The following is a 20,216-nucleotide window of genomic DNA, read 5'->3' as shown; positions in this document are numbered from 1 at the left end:
CACAGTATGTTTAGATTATTCATTGTTTTTCTGGAGATTTTCTGTAGTTTTATCTGTGTTTTTGACATTTCTGTAGCTTCTGATAGTGATTACCTATTTCTTCTTGACTCTCTCTTTTCTAGGTATTCATTACATAAAATTCTTGTTTTCTGCTTTATTTCTGGTTTTCTCTGTTATAGTAAGCCGTGATATAATAGTACTTGCCAATAAATGATCTGGTGTCCTAACACCATTTTTTTTTTTGAATAGTCCGTTTTATCTCTGTTGCTTCAAAAGCCCATTTATCAGAGTATTTCTAGTTTTTTATTCCTTTGGTTTATATGTAGTTGAACTTACTATAACTTTATAAAGGTGGTGAATTTTGATAGAACATGATTCGCCCTCCCCCCTCCTTTTTTTCCCAGGAATTCTTGCCTCTTATTGTATATCTGTTTTTCTAAATAAACTTCACGATTAATTTGACAGATTTCATTAAAAATCCTATCGGATTGGCTTGTGATTGGAACTGTAATGAAATTTTAGATTAATTTGGGGAATAACAACTTTGTAACAGTAAGTCTTTAAGGAATATATTGGTGTAATCCATTTATTCAAATCCTGTACTTCTGTGTCTTTTAGGGAAATTATATAGTTTTCTTCATAGAGGGCTTTATGTATTTTTTGTTATTTTGTTCCTAGGTATTTTGTAGATTTCTAAAACTATTATGAATGGATTTTTTTTTTACATTTTCTAAATTTGCTGATGTATGCAAAAGCTATTGACTTTTGACCATATCTTGAATTGTGCCTCTCTATTTTCCACTAGATTGGCTTGGAGTTTTTAGATAAACTTCATATCTTGTGCAAATAACAACTGGGTTAATAGTTGTTATTGCAACTGGGTTAATAGCTGTCTCATTGCATACTCTGTCCTGCTAGCACATGTGGAATGCCAGTGGTGATAAGGCAAGAATTTGTGTCTTGCTCCTGGTTTTGATGGGAATGCACCTGATCTTCATTGTTAAGAGTCATGTTTGGTTTTTTCTGGTGAATGTTTTCATCATGTTTAGAAAGTGTGCCATTTCTAATTTTTTAAAAAAGATTTATTTATTTATGCATATAAGAACTGGGGTACAGGCCAGAGGTGTGGGGGATGAGATGATTCACCAGAGGCAGAACGGGGAACAGAACAGGCAGATCAATGGAAGTACACTGCTGAGGGGAGCAGTTGGTGTGGTGAGTCAGGAGAGGTCTGATGCGCCATGTGGGTTGCTCCCTGGCCGGGGGATCAAACTTGTGCTGCAGTGGCTGCGGACAGCTTCATAGGTTGTGTCCTAACCCTTTGAGCCAGCAGGGAGGCCCCCATTTCTAATTTTACTAAGAGTTGATGTCATGAAGTTGTGCTGAATTTCATCTAACTTCTTTTTTAAAAAAAGATTTATTTGGGCCTCCCCGGTGGCATGGCGGGTTGAGCACAGCTCTGTGGGGCTGTCCGTAGCCTCTGCAGCGCGGGTTTGAGTCCCAGCTGGCCAGGGAGATTCCTGCATGGCATGGCAGACTTCTCCTTTTGTGCCTGCTGCTCCCCTTAGCAGTGTGTTTCTTCAGTCTGCCTGTTGTGCTCCCTGCTCTGTCTCTGGCGAATGCTCTCACCCTCCCGTACCTCTGGCCTGTACCCCAGCTCTTGTATAAAAATAAATAAATTAAAAAAAGATTTATTTTTATTTATTTATGCATATAAGAACTGGGGCATAGACCAGAGGTTGGAGTTAGTGGATTCACCAGAGATAGGGTGGGGAGCAGCGGGCAAGACAGGAGAGGTCTGCTCTACCATATGTGGGTTAGGTCCTTGGCTGGGATGGAACTCAGGCCAAAGCAGTGATGGCACTACGACTTAACCCCTATACCTCCAGGCAGGCCCCTAACTTCTTCCAGAAAGCTATTAAGATGATGTCTTCTTATTACTATTACAGATTTCTGAGTGGTTAATGATTCTCACATTGTAGGAGAAACCTTGCTCTCATTGTTTCTAGCTGCAGCCAGGATTGAATATTTCTGGGTTAATTAACTTTTTGCTTGATTATGGTTTATTATTCTTTCAATGCACAGTTGGTTTGACTTACTAAAATATTATTTAAGATTCTTCACTTATCCAGTGACTTTGGTTCATGAAAAATTCTTCTGTTGTTAGCACTCTTGAGTTACCACTTTTTTGACTGGTTTTTATGATAAAATCATAAAAGTTTTTCCAGATGCTTATCCATTTCATTTAGATTTAGAAATAATTTTGGCTGATTTAAAGTTGTATATAACATTGTCATATAATTTTAAAGACTGTCATGTAAATCAGCCACTATATTACCTTTTACATTTCTAATATTGTTTTGATATTTCTTTTTATGCTATGGTCAGGCTTCCCCAAAACACAGTTGATGTGTTGACTTCTTTTTCTTTTTTTTAAAGATTTATTTCTTTATTTCTTTCTTTATTCATGCATGCATGCAATCACTGGGTACAGTCAGAAGCGCGGGAGGGTGAGAGAAATCACCAGAGACAGAGCAGGGAACAGAACAGGCAGACCGAGGAAACACATTGCTGAGGGGATCAGCGGGAGCGGCAGGAGAGGTCTGTGCAACATGTGGGACCCTCACCAGTGGCTGGGGATCGAACCGGTGCTGCAGAGGCCGCGGGCAGCTTTGCAGCCCAGCGCTCAACTCCTGCGCCACCAGGGGAGGCCCAATGTGTTGGCTTCATATAGGCTTACTTTTCCTATATTTTTGAGTTACTAGTTTGTTAATTTCCACCTTTATTTTCAATCAATCTTCTATATTGGTTTCCTAGCTTATGTTTTGTTGGTTTAAACACATTTTGAATTAAATAATTACTTCAGTACTGTTAAGTTTTTCTTTAAAGAAATGCTTTTAAGATGATAAAAACCTAAAAAATAAAATTAAAAATCTCTTGAATAGTACCTTGATTGCATTACATGTTTTTTCATAGGAAGTTTCTTCATTGTTACTCATTTTTTAAGAAGACTTGTGATTTTAGTTTTGGTTCCATATTTAACACAAGGATTGTTTTAAAGAGTAGCTTTATAAATATCCAGGTGGACAATTTTTTTCCTAGCTTGTTAGTTTTTAGCTTAGTAACATTTTGTAAAGACAATATAACCTTTATCCTGTATTATTATTTCTTTTTGAAAATTATTGAGATGTAGCCTGTGGTCTAATACTTAATATTTTGGGGATAAATATTCATATGTATCTCTTTTATCAAATTTAAAAATTATTTTTATTTTTTGACACATACATCAATAGTGTTTTATAAACAATTTATCTTCCAAAGGGTAATTATTCATTCTCCTAATGATGGATACTAAGCTTATTTAGCTTTTTTTGGCCTATGAACATTTTGTATTTTTATTTTTGGCTAAAAGGAGAATATTTCTGTAGGAGAGACTGACTCCTAAAACAAAAACACACTCATACATACTCATATACACAAACTAATTGGGTTAATTCTATTCATTCACATGTTTAATTTTATACATAATAATAATAATCACAAGATAACATATCCTCAATTTGTTTACTTCACTATTGTTTGGGGTTTGGTTTATTAGTGAAACCAGTGCAAATTGATTATATGTCAAATAACATAACCTCAAAATAGTTTTCTTTGTCCTCCATCTATCCTCTTATCTGAGGTTCATTTTCTTTTAGTTTAATTTAGGTTCCATTTTTAAAAATATGTTCTCTTTCAACAATTGTATTTGATATTTTCAATGACCTGTGATGATATTAACATTATTTAGCTGTTTACTTGCATGCTACCTGTTCTTTTATCATAACTCTCAGTTCTTAGTCCTTAGTTTGATGAGTCATTGGATAGACTAAGTTCATTAATTTTTTTCAAGAGGTCATATGTTCTTGCATATATATTTATGTTACTTTTACATGTAAATAACATCTCTATTGATATTTATTTTTTATTAACTTAAGAAGTTTTATTCCACTTCTTTTCCATTTTCACCTGAGGAAGTAATTCTTATTGATCTTGGTTTTTTTTGCTAATTTTAGGTAAGATTTATAAGCATTCTCAGCAACCTTTGATTACATATGAAAAACATGATGTGACAGACTATCCAAAGAACATAGGAGGATCCCGTTCTATATTCCTTCTAAAGGCTCATGGTAAGTTACAGGTATATTATTATTTCTTCTTTGTGGGATAGACCTCCTTATGACTCAGTGCTGGTTGGATTATGAAAAGGTGGTGGAAGTAATTTAGCAAATGTTCAGGAGTATTTTATATTTAAACATTAATATTTGCAGGTAACGTTATTCATCTTAATGTTTGTTAATTTTTATTAAAAATGAAGAGTAGGAATAATTCAATGGTTTTAACCTGGTCGCACATTAAAATTACCAGTGGAGCTTTTAAGATACCTGTAATTTTTAAAGAGTGCTCTAGTTGTTTCTAACTGCAGCCAGGGTTGAATATCTCTGGGTTAATTAGTTTAAGTTTTGTGAGATCTTAATTATGCCATTATTAAAGTAAATGCTTAATGAAAGAGTTATTTATGATTTTAACTGTTTAATTAAAACAGTAGTTTGATTTCAAAGATGTAGTTTGTTGGTGAAGAACTTATCAATGTGTATTTGAGGGTATATAACATACTTTGTGATATATGTTGGTGTCATGCATTTAAATGATGCGGGGAACCAGGTGGAAGAGCAGTAGTCTCAAGAAAAGCTCTTTTAGTGTGTTCTGGTTGTACAGATGAAAGTTGATTCCACCTGAAAAGTAGCTCTCTTGGTGTTGAAAAGATGGGATTTAAAAGTAGAGGTCTAGTGTAGTTTATACTATACTATACTGTTGTAGAAATTAGTAATTTAGCTGAACTGTTCTTATTTGGCATATTTCCATTATATTCTCTAGGGTTATCCATTTTAGTAGTTTCAATAAATGTCTTCACAGTTTGAAAATAACTTTATCTCTAATTTGCTTCTACTAGTAATTCTAATCTGACAGTAATTGGATTAAAAAATAGTATACCTGTTTTTTGTTGTATTTTTTTGTTGTAACCTTGGGCAAGTTGCTTAATTTCTTTTTGCTTTAGTTTCCTTATCCAGCAAAATGGGAATAATAATTGCAACTATTTCATAAGATTATTATAAAGATAAGTTAGATTAATATATGTAAAGCACTTAGAGACAGTGTCTAGTATGTAATGGAGGGTCTGTGGAAGTGTTAGATATAGTAATGGTGGTGGTAAAAGCTTTGATATATGAGGTCCTTTTAGGTTCTGCTTATGTCAATTGAGCTTATTTTGCTTACTCTTCCTATTTTGTGAGATTTTGACTTGGTCATTAAGAAACAGCTTAGGGCCTCCCCGGTGGTGCAGGGGGTTAAGATGCAACCTATGAGGCTATCCGCAGCCACTGCAGCATGAGTTCGATCCCCAGCTAGGGAGCTACCCACATGGTGCAGCAGGCCTTTCCTGACTGGCCCGCTGCTCTCCTCAGCAGTGCATTTCAGTCAATCTGCCTGTTCTGTTCCCCACTCTGTCTCTGGTGAATCCTCTCAACCCCCATACCTCTGGCCTGTACCCCAGTTCTTATATGCATAAATAATAGGTACATATTTAAAAAAAAGAAAAAAGAAACAGCTTAATTAGTTTGTGTTGTCAACTGTTGTATTTTCTCGCCTGTAGGTGCCTTAATGTTTGTGGCGTGGGTGACGACCGTTAGCATAGGTGTGCTGACTGCTCGCTTCTTCAAACCTGTTTGGTCAAAGATTTTCTTTGGTAAAGCAGTTTGGTTTCAGGTAGGTAGGAGAAAAAGTTGAATGCAATTTCCATATTGTTTGGACATTGCAGCATGAAAACATATGAAGTATATAGACTTTGCATGTATGTGTGTGTGTGTGTTTGTGCATGTGTGTATATGCATGTGAAATGCAGTTTTGGAAACCTAGCACTTTATTTATTTAGTTTGCCTTTTAGTTTCATAACCAGTTGAGAATAGACACAAGGTGTCTGACAGAGATCAAAGTAGAGACAGCTTTATGAAGGGTCAGGTTGGACTGGAAAATGTTATCAGAGCCATTTGAGTCTCATCTCTTTTTAATATAACTTTGGGACCCAAATGACCCTGCCTTATTGGTGTAGTTGCAGGTGAGAGGCTAGAAGAGCATTACCCACTTCACTGAACACAGATAGATCAAGGAAGGCAGGAGAGCAGAAGAAAGAAATAGTGGGCACTTAACTGTATTCAAAACAAGGGGCTGTCCTCTGTTGAGACTCTTTCTAGCTCAACAATCAAGACCTCTCTTTCCTGTGTGGGAGGGAAGAGAAATAAGGAGTGTTCCTTTTCATTCTCCCCTTCCTGTGAGATGGGGGTGGGCAGAAAGTCTCTTATTAGGAATACAAGTAAGAATCAGTAAGTACCCCTCAAAAGCAAACAAAATAAACCTTATTCTTCATCAATCATAAGGTATAGGCATTTGCTCATATAGTTAAAGATCAATAGGTATGTGTTGAAATAGAGTGTACATGTCTGCTCATAGAAAAAACCTGCTATTGGAACAATTTTAGCTTGGTAAGAGGTTATTTTCAAAACTTCATATTCATATAACTTGTAGCTTTTAAGCTACTCTTTCTAACCTCATTTCTCACTATCGGCTTGCAGGGTCAATCTGTTTCATTTATTCTCACTACTTCTGCATGGTTTGCTCCTGTTTGTCTCTGCCTTTGCCCACTTCTCTTCTCTCACTCATCTGCTCAAGTGAACATTCTCTATTATAAAACTCTATATTTTCTCTTTACAGAATTTAGCATTTACTCAAATGTTTCTTTGCCTTCAAAACTATGGGGTGTGTGTGGGGCAAAATATATGTAAGGTGATACATACATATATGACAATATGTCCTGGCCTGGGATAGGGTTTTTTTTGGCACCAGGTACCCTGATGTAATTAATTAGCAGTTTCCATTTTCACCCTTAATATTTTATATGGAAATACATTTCATATGTATTTCTGTTATCACTCAGTTATATCCCAAGCTCCTCAGTTGACAGAATTGTCTGTTTCCTTTGCTGTCTTATTGTATATCTGGTATAGTGCCATGCTTGGTGGTGGAACTTAATAAATATATTTGGGGAAAAAATGAAGCGCCTGGTAAATAAGGTTCTCTGTGAAATATCCATTCCGATACTCTGTGTCTTGGCAAATATTTGAGAATGATGAGGATGTCCGCTTCATATTTTCTTGCAAGTTCAGTGCTATATTAAGATATTTTAGGCTGGCCACAAACTGTGATTAGATGTCAGTTGGTTGCTTGCCTTCAGTGAATCTCACCCCATGGTAACAGCAGCTCCCTTCTCTTATGTAGTTAACTCTCTCCTCACTCTTGCAGGTGCATCGAGGGCTCATGCTCACTACATCTGCCCTCACCTGCATTGCTTTTGTTCTGCCTTTTATTTACAGAGGCGGCTGGAGTTGGGTAAGTATATCTTAAGCTGGATGGTTTTATGTAAATGCAACTTGACGTCAAAGGTAATTGCTGTTTCATTCTCAAGTGATGGGTAAAAGATATTTCTGCATGTATCTCTCTTTTTTGAGTCATCTGATGGCTTTCACATGATCAGGGGTCGTGAATGAAGTGAGGGTGTCAGTGCAGATTACTTGTAATGAAAGTTATTATTTTTAGGGTACATCATAAATTATGATGCACTATTTAACTTTACTGAGGTGTTTTTTTTTTTTCCCAAGAGTGGTGAAACTTCAAAGTGTGATATTTAAGGAACATGACCACTGTGTTTTTCTCTAATACTATGATGACCACTAAGCAAATATTACTTGCATTCCTATTATGTAACTAGATGTGTTTTGTGCTTTGCATGTGTTACTACATTTAAACCTCAAATAAAGTACTTATTGGTAATGACCCCATATCATAAATGATGAAACTGAGGCTTATCCTCATATAATGTGTTTATCTCCAGCTTAGCCTTCTCCTCTGATTTAAGACACACATCTGTGTACTCACAGCTCAGCTTGCATGTTTAAAACATCTTAAACCTAACATGACCAAAGTGAAATTTCTGATCTTGTCCCAACCCTACTCTACCTTCTGTCATCTCCATGTAGTGGTTGGTAGTTACTATCTTAGCCAGAGCCTTGGAATGATTCTCAGCTCTGCTCTCTAGCACACCCACTGTCAAATCCATCCAGTATTACCAGTGGTGGTGGAAAGTGTTGTATTTTATTTTTATTTTTTTTAAAGATTTTTCTGTGCATACTAGAGCTGGGGTACAGGCCAGAGGTGTGGGGGATGAGAGGATTCACCAGAGACAGAGTGGGGAACAGGCAGATGGGCCGGAGTACACTGCTGAGGGGAGCAGCGGGCAAGTCAGGATAGGTCTGCTGCACCATGTGGGCTGCTCCCTGGTGGGGCGATGAACTCATGCTGCAGAGGCTGCTGACAACTTTATAGGTTGCACCTTAACCCTTGCGCTACCAGAGAGCCCCCGAAAGTGTTATATTTTAAATGTAGACCTTTATTTTGAACTGAGGAGGGAAGACTTTACTATATTGACTATACAGGCTATTCAATTTAATCAGCAAACATTTACTGAGTGACTGAGACTCTGTTAGCACTGGGGTTATAGGAATCATAAAGAACCCACAACTTCGGGAAAACATAGAAGCCCAAACAAATAATTATATTATTTTGGGATGATTGCTCTTAACATGTGCATACGAACCTCCAGGATGGCTGCAAATGCCCCTGCAGGCTTGGCAGTCATTCGACATCCTCATGGGGAGAGGCAGCATTCCTGTATTGCTTAATATCTCTGAGCCTGAGTTGCTCTATTTGTAAAAGTGGGATACTGATAGCCTTAACCGTCAAGCATTGTTGTGAGCATTAATGATAATGTGTGTAAAGTGTGTGCCCAGCGTAAAGTAGCCACTCAGTGAATGGTGTCCATTATCATCTTCAAATGTTTGAAACTACAGAAAAATGCTAAGAATGCATTATGTGTGTTATTTTAAACTTAAGGATTCGATCGATGGAAGAGATTGAGAGCATTAAAATGATGTGATTTCTTCAGTGTGCAGGTTATCACCCATACCTTGGTTGTATAGTGATGATTTTAGCAGTTCTGCAGCCTCTTCTGGCAGCCTTCAGGCCACCTTTACATCACCCAAGGTACTTATGGCTTTTATATATAAGTGCTCTTACTATGGGGATCATTAGTTGACAAACTAATCTCAGTTCAAGTGGAAATATTTTGTATTTTATAAAATTCAGTGCTATATTTATTTTGAAAAGCTTAAAAATATATCTTGAATATGTAATTCTTAAAAGGAATAAAGGAATTGCCTGCATTTATGTTCTTGGGAATTCATTGTAGTTCTATCACGTTTAAGAATATTAACTAGTTCTTTATTTTGGTAGAAGGCAAATGTTTAACTGGACTCATTGGAGTACTGGAACAGCTGCTAGAATAATAGCAGGTAAGTAATTGTGATGCCACTTATTCATATATAATTGCTGGTTGTTTAAATTGCCTGTTGTAATTTGGCTTAAGTGATTTTTAGATGCATTAGTAATTGTAGTAATTGGTTGTTGAGGAGAAATCAGCCTTAAACATTGAAATCCAGAAAGTAATTTCTGGAAGTAATTATTTAATTATTTCAGTTTTAAACTTAAGATTTTAAAAATGACTTTAAAACTCTTCTTTTAAGACTTTTAGCATTTGCCTTTGCCAGCAAAGTACACAATGCTGATAGCAAATACTTAAGCAGATCAAGTTGAGGGTTATTTATTCCTTAAACTAAGGTAGGCTGTAGGGGTTCCAGCTCTGTCTCCATGTCCTTTTTGTAGATGGTGCCTTCCAGGGAAGGGTGGTTTTCAAAAGTCAAATATGATATCCAGTATATTTTAATGCCTTATACTATCATGCGATACCTAACAACAGTGATGTGTTCTGAGAACTGCATTTTAGGTGACTTTATTGTGTGCAAATGCTGTGAAGTATAATTACACAAGCCTAGCAGGTGTGCCTACTCTACACCTGACTGTGTGGTGACTAGACAATGGGAATGTTTTGCCTACCATTGACTGCAGCATTGTTATGTGCACATGACTATGGGATAACTGCTTAAGCTGACACTTTTGATAGTCTAGAAATTCATGGAAGGGGGAACATAATGAGAAATGGTTACTATACTTTTTCCCCTTCCTACATTGTAGACTTAAAACTTTTTGGGAAGTTTGGGTATTGTTTTTTAAAATAATTGGTAGATCATAATTATAATTTTCAATTTTACCTTTTTTAGTCTTACAATAAAATACACTAAATTAACTAGTCTTAAAATACTCATCTCAAAAAACTCTGTAGTATGTTTTACTTGATACAATACGCATATATGTACTCACAGAGAAAATGGTCTTTCTTGTTGGTGAATATATTAGAATATATATTTCTCATAAATTCAGTGGCAGCAATATTCCTGGGAATGGATTTGTCAGGATTGAATCGTTCTGACCCACGGAAAATCTACGCAATGATTGGATTTGTAGCCTGGCATGTTGGAACTGAAATCATTCTGGAGATACATTCTTACCGACTTTCTCGAAAAGGTAACCTGCTTGAAAAGTCCCATTATATAGAAATACTTTGATACAAAATACTAGAATATATTTAGTTTCTTGATATTAATGGTTAACTCTTACATGGTAGATCACTAGAGTTTTCTGTTGTGATTTCTCAGCCAGTGGTAGAAATTGTGGAATTTTTCTGCCTTTGATTTTCTTACTCATATTAGAAATTGTGAGTAATGTAAGGGATTGATTTTAAGTTTCAGGGAGGAAGGCTTCTTTGTCAGTACATTTTGCTTTGCATCTGACCTGACTTGGAATTGTACACACTGAAAGCTCTCAGGTGTTAGTACTTGGAGCTGAAAGACCCCTGAGGTGGAGGGAGAAGAGGTACCTAAAGTCAATACAGGGCAGAGCCGGGGACCAATTTTACCTGTTCCATAAACTTACTATGTACTGTCACTTAGGTTGCATATATGTGGTATGTAGCTGGAAAGGAATGACATTGCCTTAGCTTCTAGTGACAAGATCCAATTTATTCTTAGTGCCAGGCAGGGTCAAGCCACAAGTAGCCATTAGGAGAGGAGAAATCGGTACAGAATGGGTGACATTTTAATTCGGATGGATTCTAGGCTAAGCGGTCTAATTATTTTTATACCCAAATGATAAGTAAAGGTGGCTCTCTAAAAACATTTTGTGCCTAGTGTATATGTCATGAATTTAGGAGCCTGAGAGACTTTTAGGAGCTATGTAAATATTATGGCCTGCCATTTTTGGATATTTTTTCCTTTTCTTTTTTAATTGAGGTAACATTGGTTTACAACCTTGTATATGAGTCAGAGGTATAGGATCACCACACACACCCACCACAAAGGCACCCATGGCTTTCCACCATTGTCCATTGGGCCCCCTCTCCACTTTACACCCCACCCTCCACTCTCCCCCTCTGGTCGCCTCAATTCTTTCTTTTTAAAAAGATTTATTTTTATTTATTTATGCATACAAGAACTGGGGTGTAGGCAAGAGATTCAGGGGAAGAAAGGACTCACCAGAGGCAGAGTGAGGAGCAGAACAGGCAGATCTTCTGAAATACACTGCTGAGGGGAGCAGTGGAAAAGACAGGAGAGGTCTGCTGCTTCGTGTGGGCCAGCTCCCTGGCTGGGGATAACTCATGCTGCAGTGGCAGGCCATAGCTTGATAGCGCTGAGACTTTAACCCATGCACCACCAGGGAGGCCCAGGCAGCCTGTTATGTGGTGACATTTCTAATGCTTGTTTGTTTAGTTTTGTCTCCCCCCTTGTTTTATTCTCCTACATTCCACGTAAGAGTGAAATGATCCAGTGTCTGCTTTTCTCTTTTTTGGTTTCTTTCATTTATTTATTTACTTATTTATTTAATTTATTTATTTATTTATACAGGCACTGGGTACAGTCAGAAGGGTGGGAGGGTGAAAGAATTCACCAGAGCCAGAGCGGGGAGCAGAACAGGCAGAGTGATGAAACACACTGCTGAGGGGAGCAGCGGGCGGCAGGAGAGGTCTGCGCGCCATGCAGCCGGGGATCGAACTGGCGCTGCAGAGGCTGTGGGCAGCTTCGCAACCCAGCGCTCAACTGCTGCGCCACTGGGGAGGCCCTCTTTTTCTTTCACTTAATATTATTCTCACCAATTCTATCCATGTAGTAGCAAATGACTGAATAGTATTCCCTTGTGTTATATCATTTTTGGTTCTTGATAAGGTTACTTAAGTGGGCTTTAAATAATCACTAAATTAAGGGTTTCTGTTTAAGAATACTTAAAGCTTGAATTATTAGAACTTTGATACTGGTGTTTATTTACTAGAAGAAGAAGAAGATATATTTTAAGTCCTGTGCACTTTTAGCTTATCCCAATTTGTGAGAACCTTAAATATGCAGGAAGTTTGTAACATTGGTAGTTTGAAATAGGAGAATGTGTACCCTGAAAATCAGCAAGCACTACAAGTGAGGGCTTTTTAAGAAAGAGTTAGTTTTCCTGAACTGGTCCAACCACTATGGAAATCTGTGTGGAGGACCTAAAAATTACTCAAAATGGAGCTATCATATGACCAGCAATTCCACTAGTAGGAATCTACCCAAAGGACACAAAATCATTAATTTGAAAGGAAACCTGCACCCCTGTGTTTATTGCAACACTATTTACAATAGCTAAGATATGGAAACAATCTAAATACCCCAAAACATGACTGGAACAAGAGGATGTTGTATATGTAGACACAATGGAATACTATTCAGCAGTCAAAAAAGATAAACTCATGCCATTTGCAGCAACATGGATGGAGCTGGAAGGCATTATGCTCAGTGAAATAAGTCAGAAGGAAAAGAAAAATATGGGGTGGTTTTGCTTATAGGAGGAATGTAGAGAAACTAGACAAAGGGTAAAAAAGAGACAAAAATAGCAGGCAAACATTAAATCTGAGACATATGGCAGGGAAGGGGCAAGGAGAGGGGGTCTAAACAGGAAGGAGAGCATAAGAGACTGTGGTGACAGTTCATGGGTGATGTGGTAGTGGGAATTTTATGGGGGATTCTACCTGAGGGGAGAAATCCAATATTATACAAAAATGAACAATGATGTTAAAAAAAGTAAAGTTAAATTGCCTGCATATCCACTGGTCTTACATACTTACCTTGTTCTTAACAGTTGAAATATTGGATGACACCAGAATTCAGATTCTTCAGTCATTTTCTGTAGCTGAAGCAGAAGTAAGTCTTCCTTTTCTTATTTATTGATACAAACCTTAATGATAGTAGTTTCTTTCTTTCATAACTCATTTTTTCTTTCAGGGTCATGCTTTTAAAAAGGCAGTGTTAGCAATTTATGTCTGTGGGAATGTGACTTTTCTCATCATATTCTTATCTGCAATCAGCCAACTATGAGCAAGCAGAGGCCTTGACTTTTTGCAGACCAGGTGATAAGCCAAAAAAAAAAAAAAAACAACTTGAAGCTTGTGCAACTGACTGCTGGAGCAGATTCGTGAATTCTAATTTGGAAAACCTGATCATGTCTGTAGAGGAATTCTGAAGTCTGATCTTTAGAAATCAACATTCAACAGGGTCCTATGGACCATAAACTGATGTTAAACCTTTATGTATAATCCTGCCTTATAATAAAAGTAATTAAAGAGAAATGACACTTAATTTTTTTTTTTTTTTGCTGAGATTTGAAGAATGTTAGCATTTAATAAAATAAACAAGTACTATTTGGAAAAACAACAAAAATGTCATTAGGATAAAAAGGAGAATGTATTAAGGTAAATGTTCTTTGAACTATAAAGGTGCTGTATTTTAAAGAAAACATTTATTTTTACTAGTTTATTTGAATGGTTTTTCCAATGACTTAATAGAAAAACTGTTGTTCAATTATGTTGTTCAGTTTGCAAGTCTTTTGCTATATGTATTTTGTTACTTTTCTGGTAAAGGTGGCAGCAGGGCTGAATCTATTATAGGTTTCATTAACATTTGAAAATATGAAATTGTCATTCTTTCATAACAACGAAATGCAAGGGTGCGTCTTTGGCTTAAGGACTATCTTTATATTCAGCTAACGTGCTGAAATGGCATTTTAAATGTTGGTTGTTTTGATTTTAAGAGTTAAATTCTAGTCTATGGATATTGGAGACTTGCATTTCATAATTAATAAACTTTACCTTGTGAACACAGCTGTTATTTTCTTTGTGAAATAAAATGTGTGGCATTGATTTGTTAGACGTTCTGATATTGTTAATCGGTTTTGTTTTCTTTCCCATTCCAAGAATTTATCTTTTATATTATACGTGGGCCTCATATTTGCTATGAGGACTCTTAGCCAGCGGGTGGCGCCATAATACCAAAAGAAAGCTTTATTCCTCTGGCTGTGATGCATTTTAGGATTTAAATAATGTCATGGGATGGCATTTCCTTTCCTAGCACCAACTCTTAATCTTTATTTTTAAAAATTTCTGTAGGTTTTTTTTTTTTTTGATGGTGTTTCAGGCTTATGGGTTAGAAACTGAAATTAGGGATTAGGTGCCAGTATTGCTATTTTCTGGTTTCATTTCTATTTTTCTATGTTTTCTAAACATGATTGTTCATAACAAATGTTTTATATTTCCCTTTACATTTCTCTGACCTCATCATAAATTAATGTAGTGCTCTTCGGCAAATGAAACAAGCAAAACTGAACAATTTAAAAATAAATATATTTAGGGAGGTATGTTTTATTTATTTAGGTGCTCTTCTGATGTATTTAGGTGCTCTTCTGATTATGTTCTAGTTTTTGCTTGGCCTAAGAGCCTAATATATATCTGTTGTAAGAAAAAGGTCCAGCTGTATATCCTACATCTTTTACTGGGTAAATAATAAAGAAGTTTTGTTTTTGTTCCTTATATTGGTGTTTGTCTTAGTAGCTTAGGGCTACTAAGTACTTATGTACTTTCTGTGTTCTATAATTGCAGGTTACTTGTAGCCTAAACAGTCCTTTTGAGTGTTTTTGTTTAAAAATTTTTTAGTATAGTAAGTTAAAAATATACTAAAATATTTTCTTCTAGTTTTCAATTATAATGAGCTTAAAGATAAATAAATTTCTTTCAGTAAAATATATTCTGTATCTGACAAAAATAATTAAGCAGAAGATGAGTTTTGGTGTGTTTGATTTTCAGATATGTGAACTTGCTAGATTTCCAGTGCTATGGCTAAGCTATTTTAACTTTTTTATTGAATTATCTGTTTGTACTATTTAAATTTATCATCAGCTGATATATACAGAGTTGTCAAAAGAAGTCTTTGTAACTTAATATTAATAAACCAAATCTTTTTATTGTTACCAGATTATGATCTTCTGCTTACACATTTTGAGACCTGCAGATTGAAAATGTCTATTACTTATCCTCTTAATTTTTCTTCTTATTTCTGAAATGAACAATATGGGTGGCTTCAAATATGTATCTATTGATAAGGGGATTATTAAATTCAATGTCTTTTTATCATCAGCAGTATTGCCAAAAACAGGGAGCAAAATCGTAAGTTTTTTCTTAAAGATGGATTCCTCTATAAAATAAAAATAATCATTTTTTTTAAAAGCATGAAACAATTTCCAGAAAATTGTGACTGGGATAGCATTCGTAATTGATGACATTTTTGTTTTTACTATTTCGGTTTATAGAAATCAATCTTGAGACCCTATAATATGTCATCAAATAAATGAATTAAATTCCCTTTAGTACTTACTTAATTGTATCAGGACTGTGACTCTAATGTGTTGTTAAGTGATATTCATCCCTTCCATATCCTGCCCCTGTCCAGGATGCCGTAGAAAAGACAGATGCAGCAGATGCCAACTAGGAAGCTCTAGGGGCACATATAACGTTTGGCTAAAATCCTATTTGTCTGTATACTCTAGTGAAGCAGGAAAAAAAAGAACAAAGGTCCTTGTTTCAGATAATCCATTACAGATGGGGATGAAAGAAAGGATTCTTCTAAGCTGTTTTCAAATCAGATTAGGGTATATACTTTCCCCGTGCACATCCTGCTGCTTTCCTCCTTGGCCAGTCCCCACCAGGCTCTTCTCTGGACTCAGGTCATTGATGGTCACCTGTGTGGGATGCCCTTTCTTTTCCTCTGTACCTAATAAAAGTAGGTTTATTAAGTTCTGCCTCAAATTATTTCTTGTCCATGGAGCCTTTCCTGACCGGCTCTCTAACTTGCATCTCTTCTTGTCCTTGACATCCTTATGAATGGGTTGGTAGTGAGCTGGGAGGCACTTGATTCGTAAATGAAAAAGCACCTGGAATTTGGAAGTGGAGTTGAAAGACCTGAGTGTGTGTATTTGCTCATTAATTTACAAGTTGCATGGCCCTGGGCAATTCACTCATCTTCTGAAACTCCTTCTTTCATCTGCCAAGTCCATCTAATGGAGCATTTGTGAGGAAAGACTAAACGATGCAGTAAAATGTGCTGGGTACATATGGTTGATGATGCCATTGCCTTTTATTAGTGCAAAAATTTAATAGTTTTTATATATAAAATGTATACTTTTTATTTTATAAAAAATTTTATGTTCACCACCTTGGAAACATACTGAGTACTAACCATAAAAAGGACTGCAATTGTATGATTTTATTTATTTATTTACTTTTTAAAAGATTTAAAAAATTTATGCATACAAGAGCTGGGGTGCAGGGCAGAGATGCGGGGGTGGGGGGGTGAGAGGATTCACCAGAGGCAGAGTAGGGAACAGAAAAGGCAGAATGACTGAAATACACTGCTGAGGGGAGCAGTGGGCAAGACAGGAGAGGTCTGCCTCGCCATGTGTGTTGCTCCCTGGCCAGGGATTGAATTCATGCTGCAGTGGCTACCAATAGCTTCATAGTGCTGCGACTTAACCTCTTGAGTCACCGGGGAGGCAAGAATTTGTAATTTTTTATGCAGATATTCTACCTTAAAAAGAAAGAAAGCTTAACTCCCTACTCAAACGTGGACTTTATCAGAAGGAAGGAACAAAGAATAATTTTATAGCAATGGTGATCAAAGCCAACATCAACAGTGATGAATCATGGTGAAAGTATGTACCCTTGATGTGATGTGATCAAAGTGGCACTTTACCTCTGTGGTTATCCTTCTCCAAGTTCCTGACTGGAATCTAATCATGAGAGAAACACCAGGCCATTTGCAATAGAGGACACCCTACAAAATACATGACCAATCGTTTTTGAAACTGTTAAGGTTATCAAAAACAAGGAAATTGGGCCTCCCTGGTGGCGCAAGGGGTTAAGCACTGCACTATGAAGCAGTCCGCAGCGCAGCCTCTGCAACACGAGTTTGATTCCCGGCCGGCCAGGGAGCAACCCACATGGTGCAGCAGACCTGTCCTAACTCGCTCGCTGCTCCCCTCACCAGTGTATTTCAGTCAGTCACCCTGTTCTGCTCCCCACTCTGTCTCTGGTGAGTCCTCTCACTCCCCACAGGTCTGGCCTGTACCCCAGTTCTTGTATGTATAAATAAATAAATCTTTAAAAAAAACAAACAAGGAAATTGAAGAACAGTTGGAGTCTGGAGGAACCTACGGAGAATTTACAACAAAGTAATAAGGTTTTCTGTATGGACTCCTGAAACAAAAACAGGACAACTAAGGTAAAAACTAAGGCGATCTGAATAAACTTGAGACTTTGGTTAGTAATATGTTCATTATTGTATTTTAACACGGACACCATATTTATGTGAAATGTTAATCATAGGGGAGCCTGGGTGTAGGGTACATGGGAACTTTGCATTATGTCAATTTTTTTGTCAATGTAAAAGTGTTCTTAAAGATAATGTTTAATATAGTTAGCTCTCGGGAGTTTATGTCTCCTCATTTTGGGGAGAGAGTTGAGATTTTTGTGTAAAGCAGAGCTGCATCTTACTAGATGGAGACATAGAGTTGTTTTTTGATTGCACAAACATTCAAATGTAGGCTAAATGTAGAATAAACTAGAAAGCTGAATTTAAAACGTGTGGACTGTGCCAGTCCATTTAATGCTTCATCTCTATATCCCCTCCTGGCCTGCCTTTGTAATCCTGACCTTGTAAACATCTCTCCTTGGCCTCCTGTTGCAATGTTGGGCTTTGCCAGTAGAGGGCACTAGAGGGATTCCGGAAGACAATTCTGGGCTTCTGCAAGCTGCAAGAGGGCACCTCCTTTGGGTTTTCCTACTTTCCTTTTCATCCAGCACAGGAGCCAGTGGGTTGGTATGTGGATGGCCCAGGCATATCTCAGCAACCCTAACTGATCATTTATGGTTTTGTCCTGAGGCCCCACTCTGCCTGCCTGGCAGCCATTTCCCCAGTAACCTCAGCCCTAGCCCCTAACACCTGCTGGCCACGCCGAACCACTTTTGTGCACCAGCCCTGGTTCATGTTCTTTGTCAAGGGGCTAGCTGATCCACCAGCCAGAGGCTGGTCATGTTTCCTCTGATGTTGCACAGCTTCCTTCACAGATTCCATCTTTTCCCCATCCATCCGTCCATCCATCCATCCATCCATCCATCCATCCATCCATCCATCCTATTTTTGATTACTCACTAGGTGTCACAGTGTTCCAGTAAGCATTTGTGTTCAACAACCCCTCAAAACCAATATCAATGCTTTAATCACAAAAAAGAGCTACCAAACAATGTGCAGGTCTGGCAAGTTACTTAAGTTCTAGTCAGAGCATGAAAGGGAAGGAATAGGTTCCTGTGCCCAGGTATTGGGCTGTTTGTATGAAGGCACCTCTGAAATTTGAATCTATGTATTTCCCAGAACATTCCAGGTCAGCAGAGGAGCTTTCTTTCAGAGAACAACTGCCTTTTGTAAACAGCTCCTTCGAGGTTGAAACTTCACAGGTTAATCTTTGTCCTAGCAGGATCTGCTTCTTTTACCTCTCATTACCCCCACACCGGTAACTAAGATAAGGTCCTACCATAGTCCCACCAGGGAAATTCGGATCCTATGCTGGGAGGAGACAGACCACGTGCCAAAAGAAAGACTTTGCAGCACTTGGGTAATGTGATCCACGGGAACATATGTGGGAGTGGACCTTGAGGGTGTTGGACAGGGGTCCGTACAATAAGGTACAGTAGGTAAGGATTTATTGACATGGGAATATTCTTCAAATCTAATATCCTGGCAAGAATACTTAGGAATTACATGCTGTGCACATCCAAAGTAGTTTTATTATTCATTTTAAGAGACATTGTGCTCTTCTTAGTTTTAACGTCAGAATTCTAGCTTGTTTGCAAGATTTTGTCCAAAGATCAGACCAGATTTGTATTTTTTGAGACTATGGTTACCCTTCCATTCAACAACTTTAGGTCGTAATTGGTCACTGCACCACGGGGTTCACATTGAACTGAGTGAAAGAAAAGGTACTATTTCAAGAAGGAACATGCCTGTAATCACCTGTAAAGTCGTGTGCACTATTAAGATAATCCAAATCCAGTCTCCAAATGTGGGACAACAGTTGCATGCTGTTTTGGATATATGCAAAGGTTTGAAGTCTCTATCAGATCAATTGAATTGGCCCTTAGCAGGAGGATGTCTTAAGATCTAGTTGTTTTGAGTTGACATGTTTGCGCATCAGAGTTGAAGGTGAATATTTCTGTGATGACGTACCATAGTGTCCTATGATCTTTCAATCTTTGCATATAAAATTACAATGTTAGATAATTGACTGCAGTCAGGCTATTTTAAATAACTTTATTCTTAAATTTAACAAGCTCTTATTAGAAATTCTTTGGTATCAATACAATAAAAATACAATGGCTTCCCATACCCTTCCCGTCCCCACTGAATCATGTCAGTAAATGGAAAAGTTTAACATTTGTTCTCCCATTTTTTTTTTTGAATTTTTCACAAATAATGACTACTGTTTATTCACATGGCTTAGTATGGGTACAGTTATAGTTTTTTTTGGATGTCAGAAAAAAGAAACAAAATATCCAGAAAAGAAATTTGCAAAGTTTCTTAGTTTCTTCTCCAAAGAATGTCTACATAGATGGCACACTTCTCAGATAACCTTTTTTCCCAGCTTTGCCATTCTCATCCTTAAAGCTGCAAATAAAAAAAAATAGAGATAGTTATGAAAACAGTCTTAAT

At 37.1% G+C, this 20,216-nt stretch overlaps 2 protein-coding genes across 7 annotated transcripts in view; one reads left to right on the top strand and one right to left on the bottom strand.

Moving 5' to 3' along the window:
* Positions 1-15,480, top strand: part of FRRS1 (ferric chelate reductase 1) — a 91,726-nt gene extending 76,246 nt beyond the window's left edge. For 4 of the 6 annotated variants that reach the window (XM_054691047.1, XM_037499220.2, XM_054691046.1 and 1 more), the window contains 8 exons: positions 4,056-4,169; positions 5,693-5,805; positions 7,396-7,482; positions 9,095-9,192; positions 9,442-9,500; positions 10,486-10,629; positions 13,267-13,328; positions 13,410-15,479. In XM_054691047.1, the coding sequence (XP_054547022.1) occupies positions 4,056-4,169; positions 5,693-5,805; positions 7,396-7,482; positions 9,095-9,192; positions 9,442-9,500; positions 10,486-10,629; positions 13,267-13,328; positions 13,410-13,502 (770 nt within the window). In that variant the 3' untranslated portion in view covers positions 13,503-15,479. Of the gene's footprint in view, positions 1-4,055; positions 4,170-5,692; positions 5,806-7,395; positions 7,483-9,094; positions 9,193-9,441; positions 9,501-10,485; positions 10,630-13,266; positions 13,329-13,409 lie in introns of all 6 variants that reach the window. The other 2 variants (XM_054691049.1, XM_054691048.1) reach the window with 1 other exon arrangement.
* Positions 15,481-19,795: 4,315 nt separating this feature from the next.
* Positions 19,796-20,216, bottom strand: part of PALMD (palmdelphin) — a 44,145-nt gene continuing 43,724 nt past the window's right edge. The window contains exon 8 of the mRNA XM_037500003.2: positions 19,796-20,171. Coding sequence (XP_037355900.1) covers positions 20,128-20,171 — 44 coding nt within the window. The 3' untranslated portion in view covers positions 19,796-20,127. The remainder of the gene's footprint in view (positions 20,172-20,216) is intronic.

The sequence above is a fragment of the Talpa occidentalis genome, unplaced genomic scaffold (assembly GCF_014898055.3).
Source record: "Talpa occidentalis isolate TD23 unplaced genomic scaffold, MPIMG_talOcc4v2.1 talOcc4.9, whole genome shotgun sequence".
NCBI lineage: Eukaryota > Metazoa > Chordata > Mammalia > Eulipotyphla > Talpidae > Talpa > Talpa occidentalis.
This window is presented reverse-complemented; position numbering and strand designations above follow the sequence as displayed.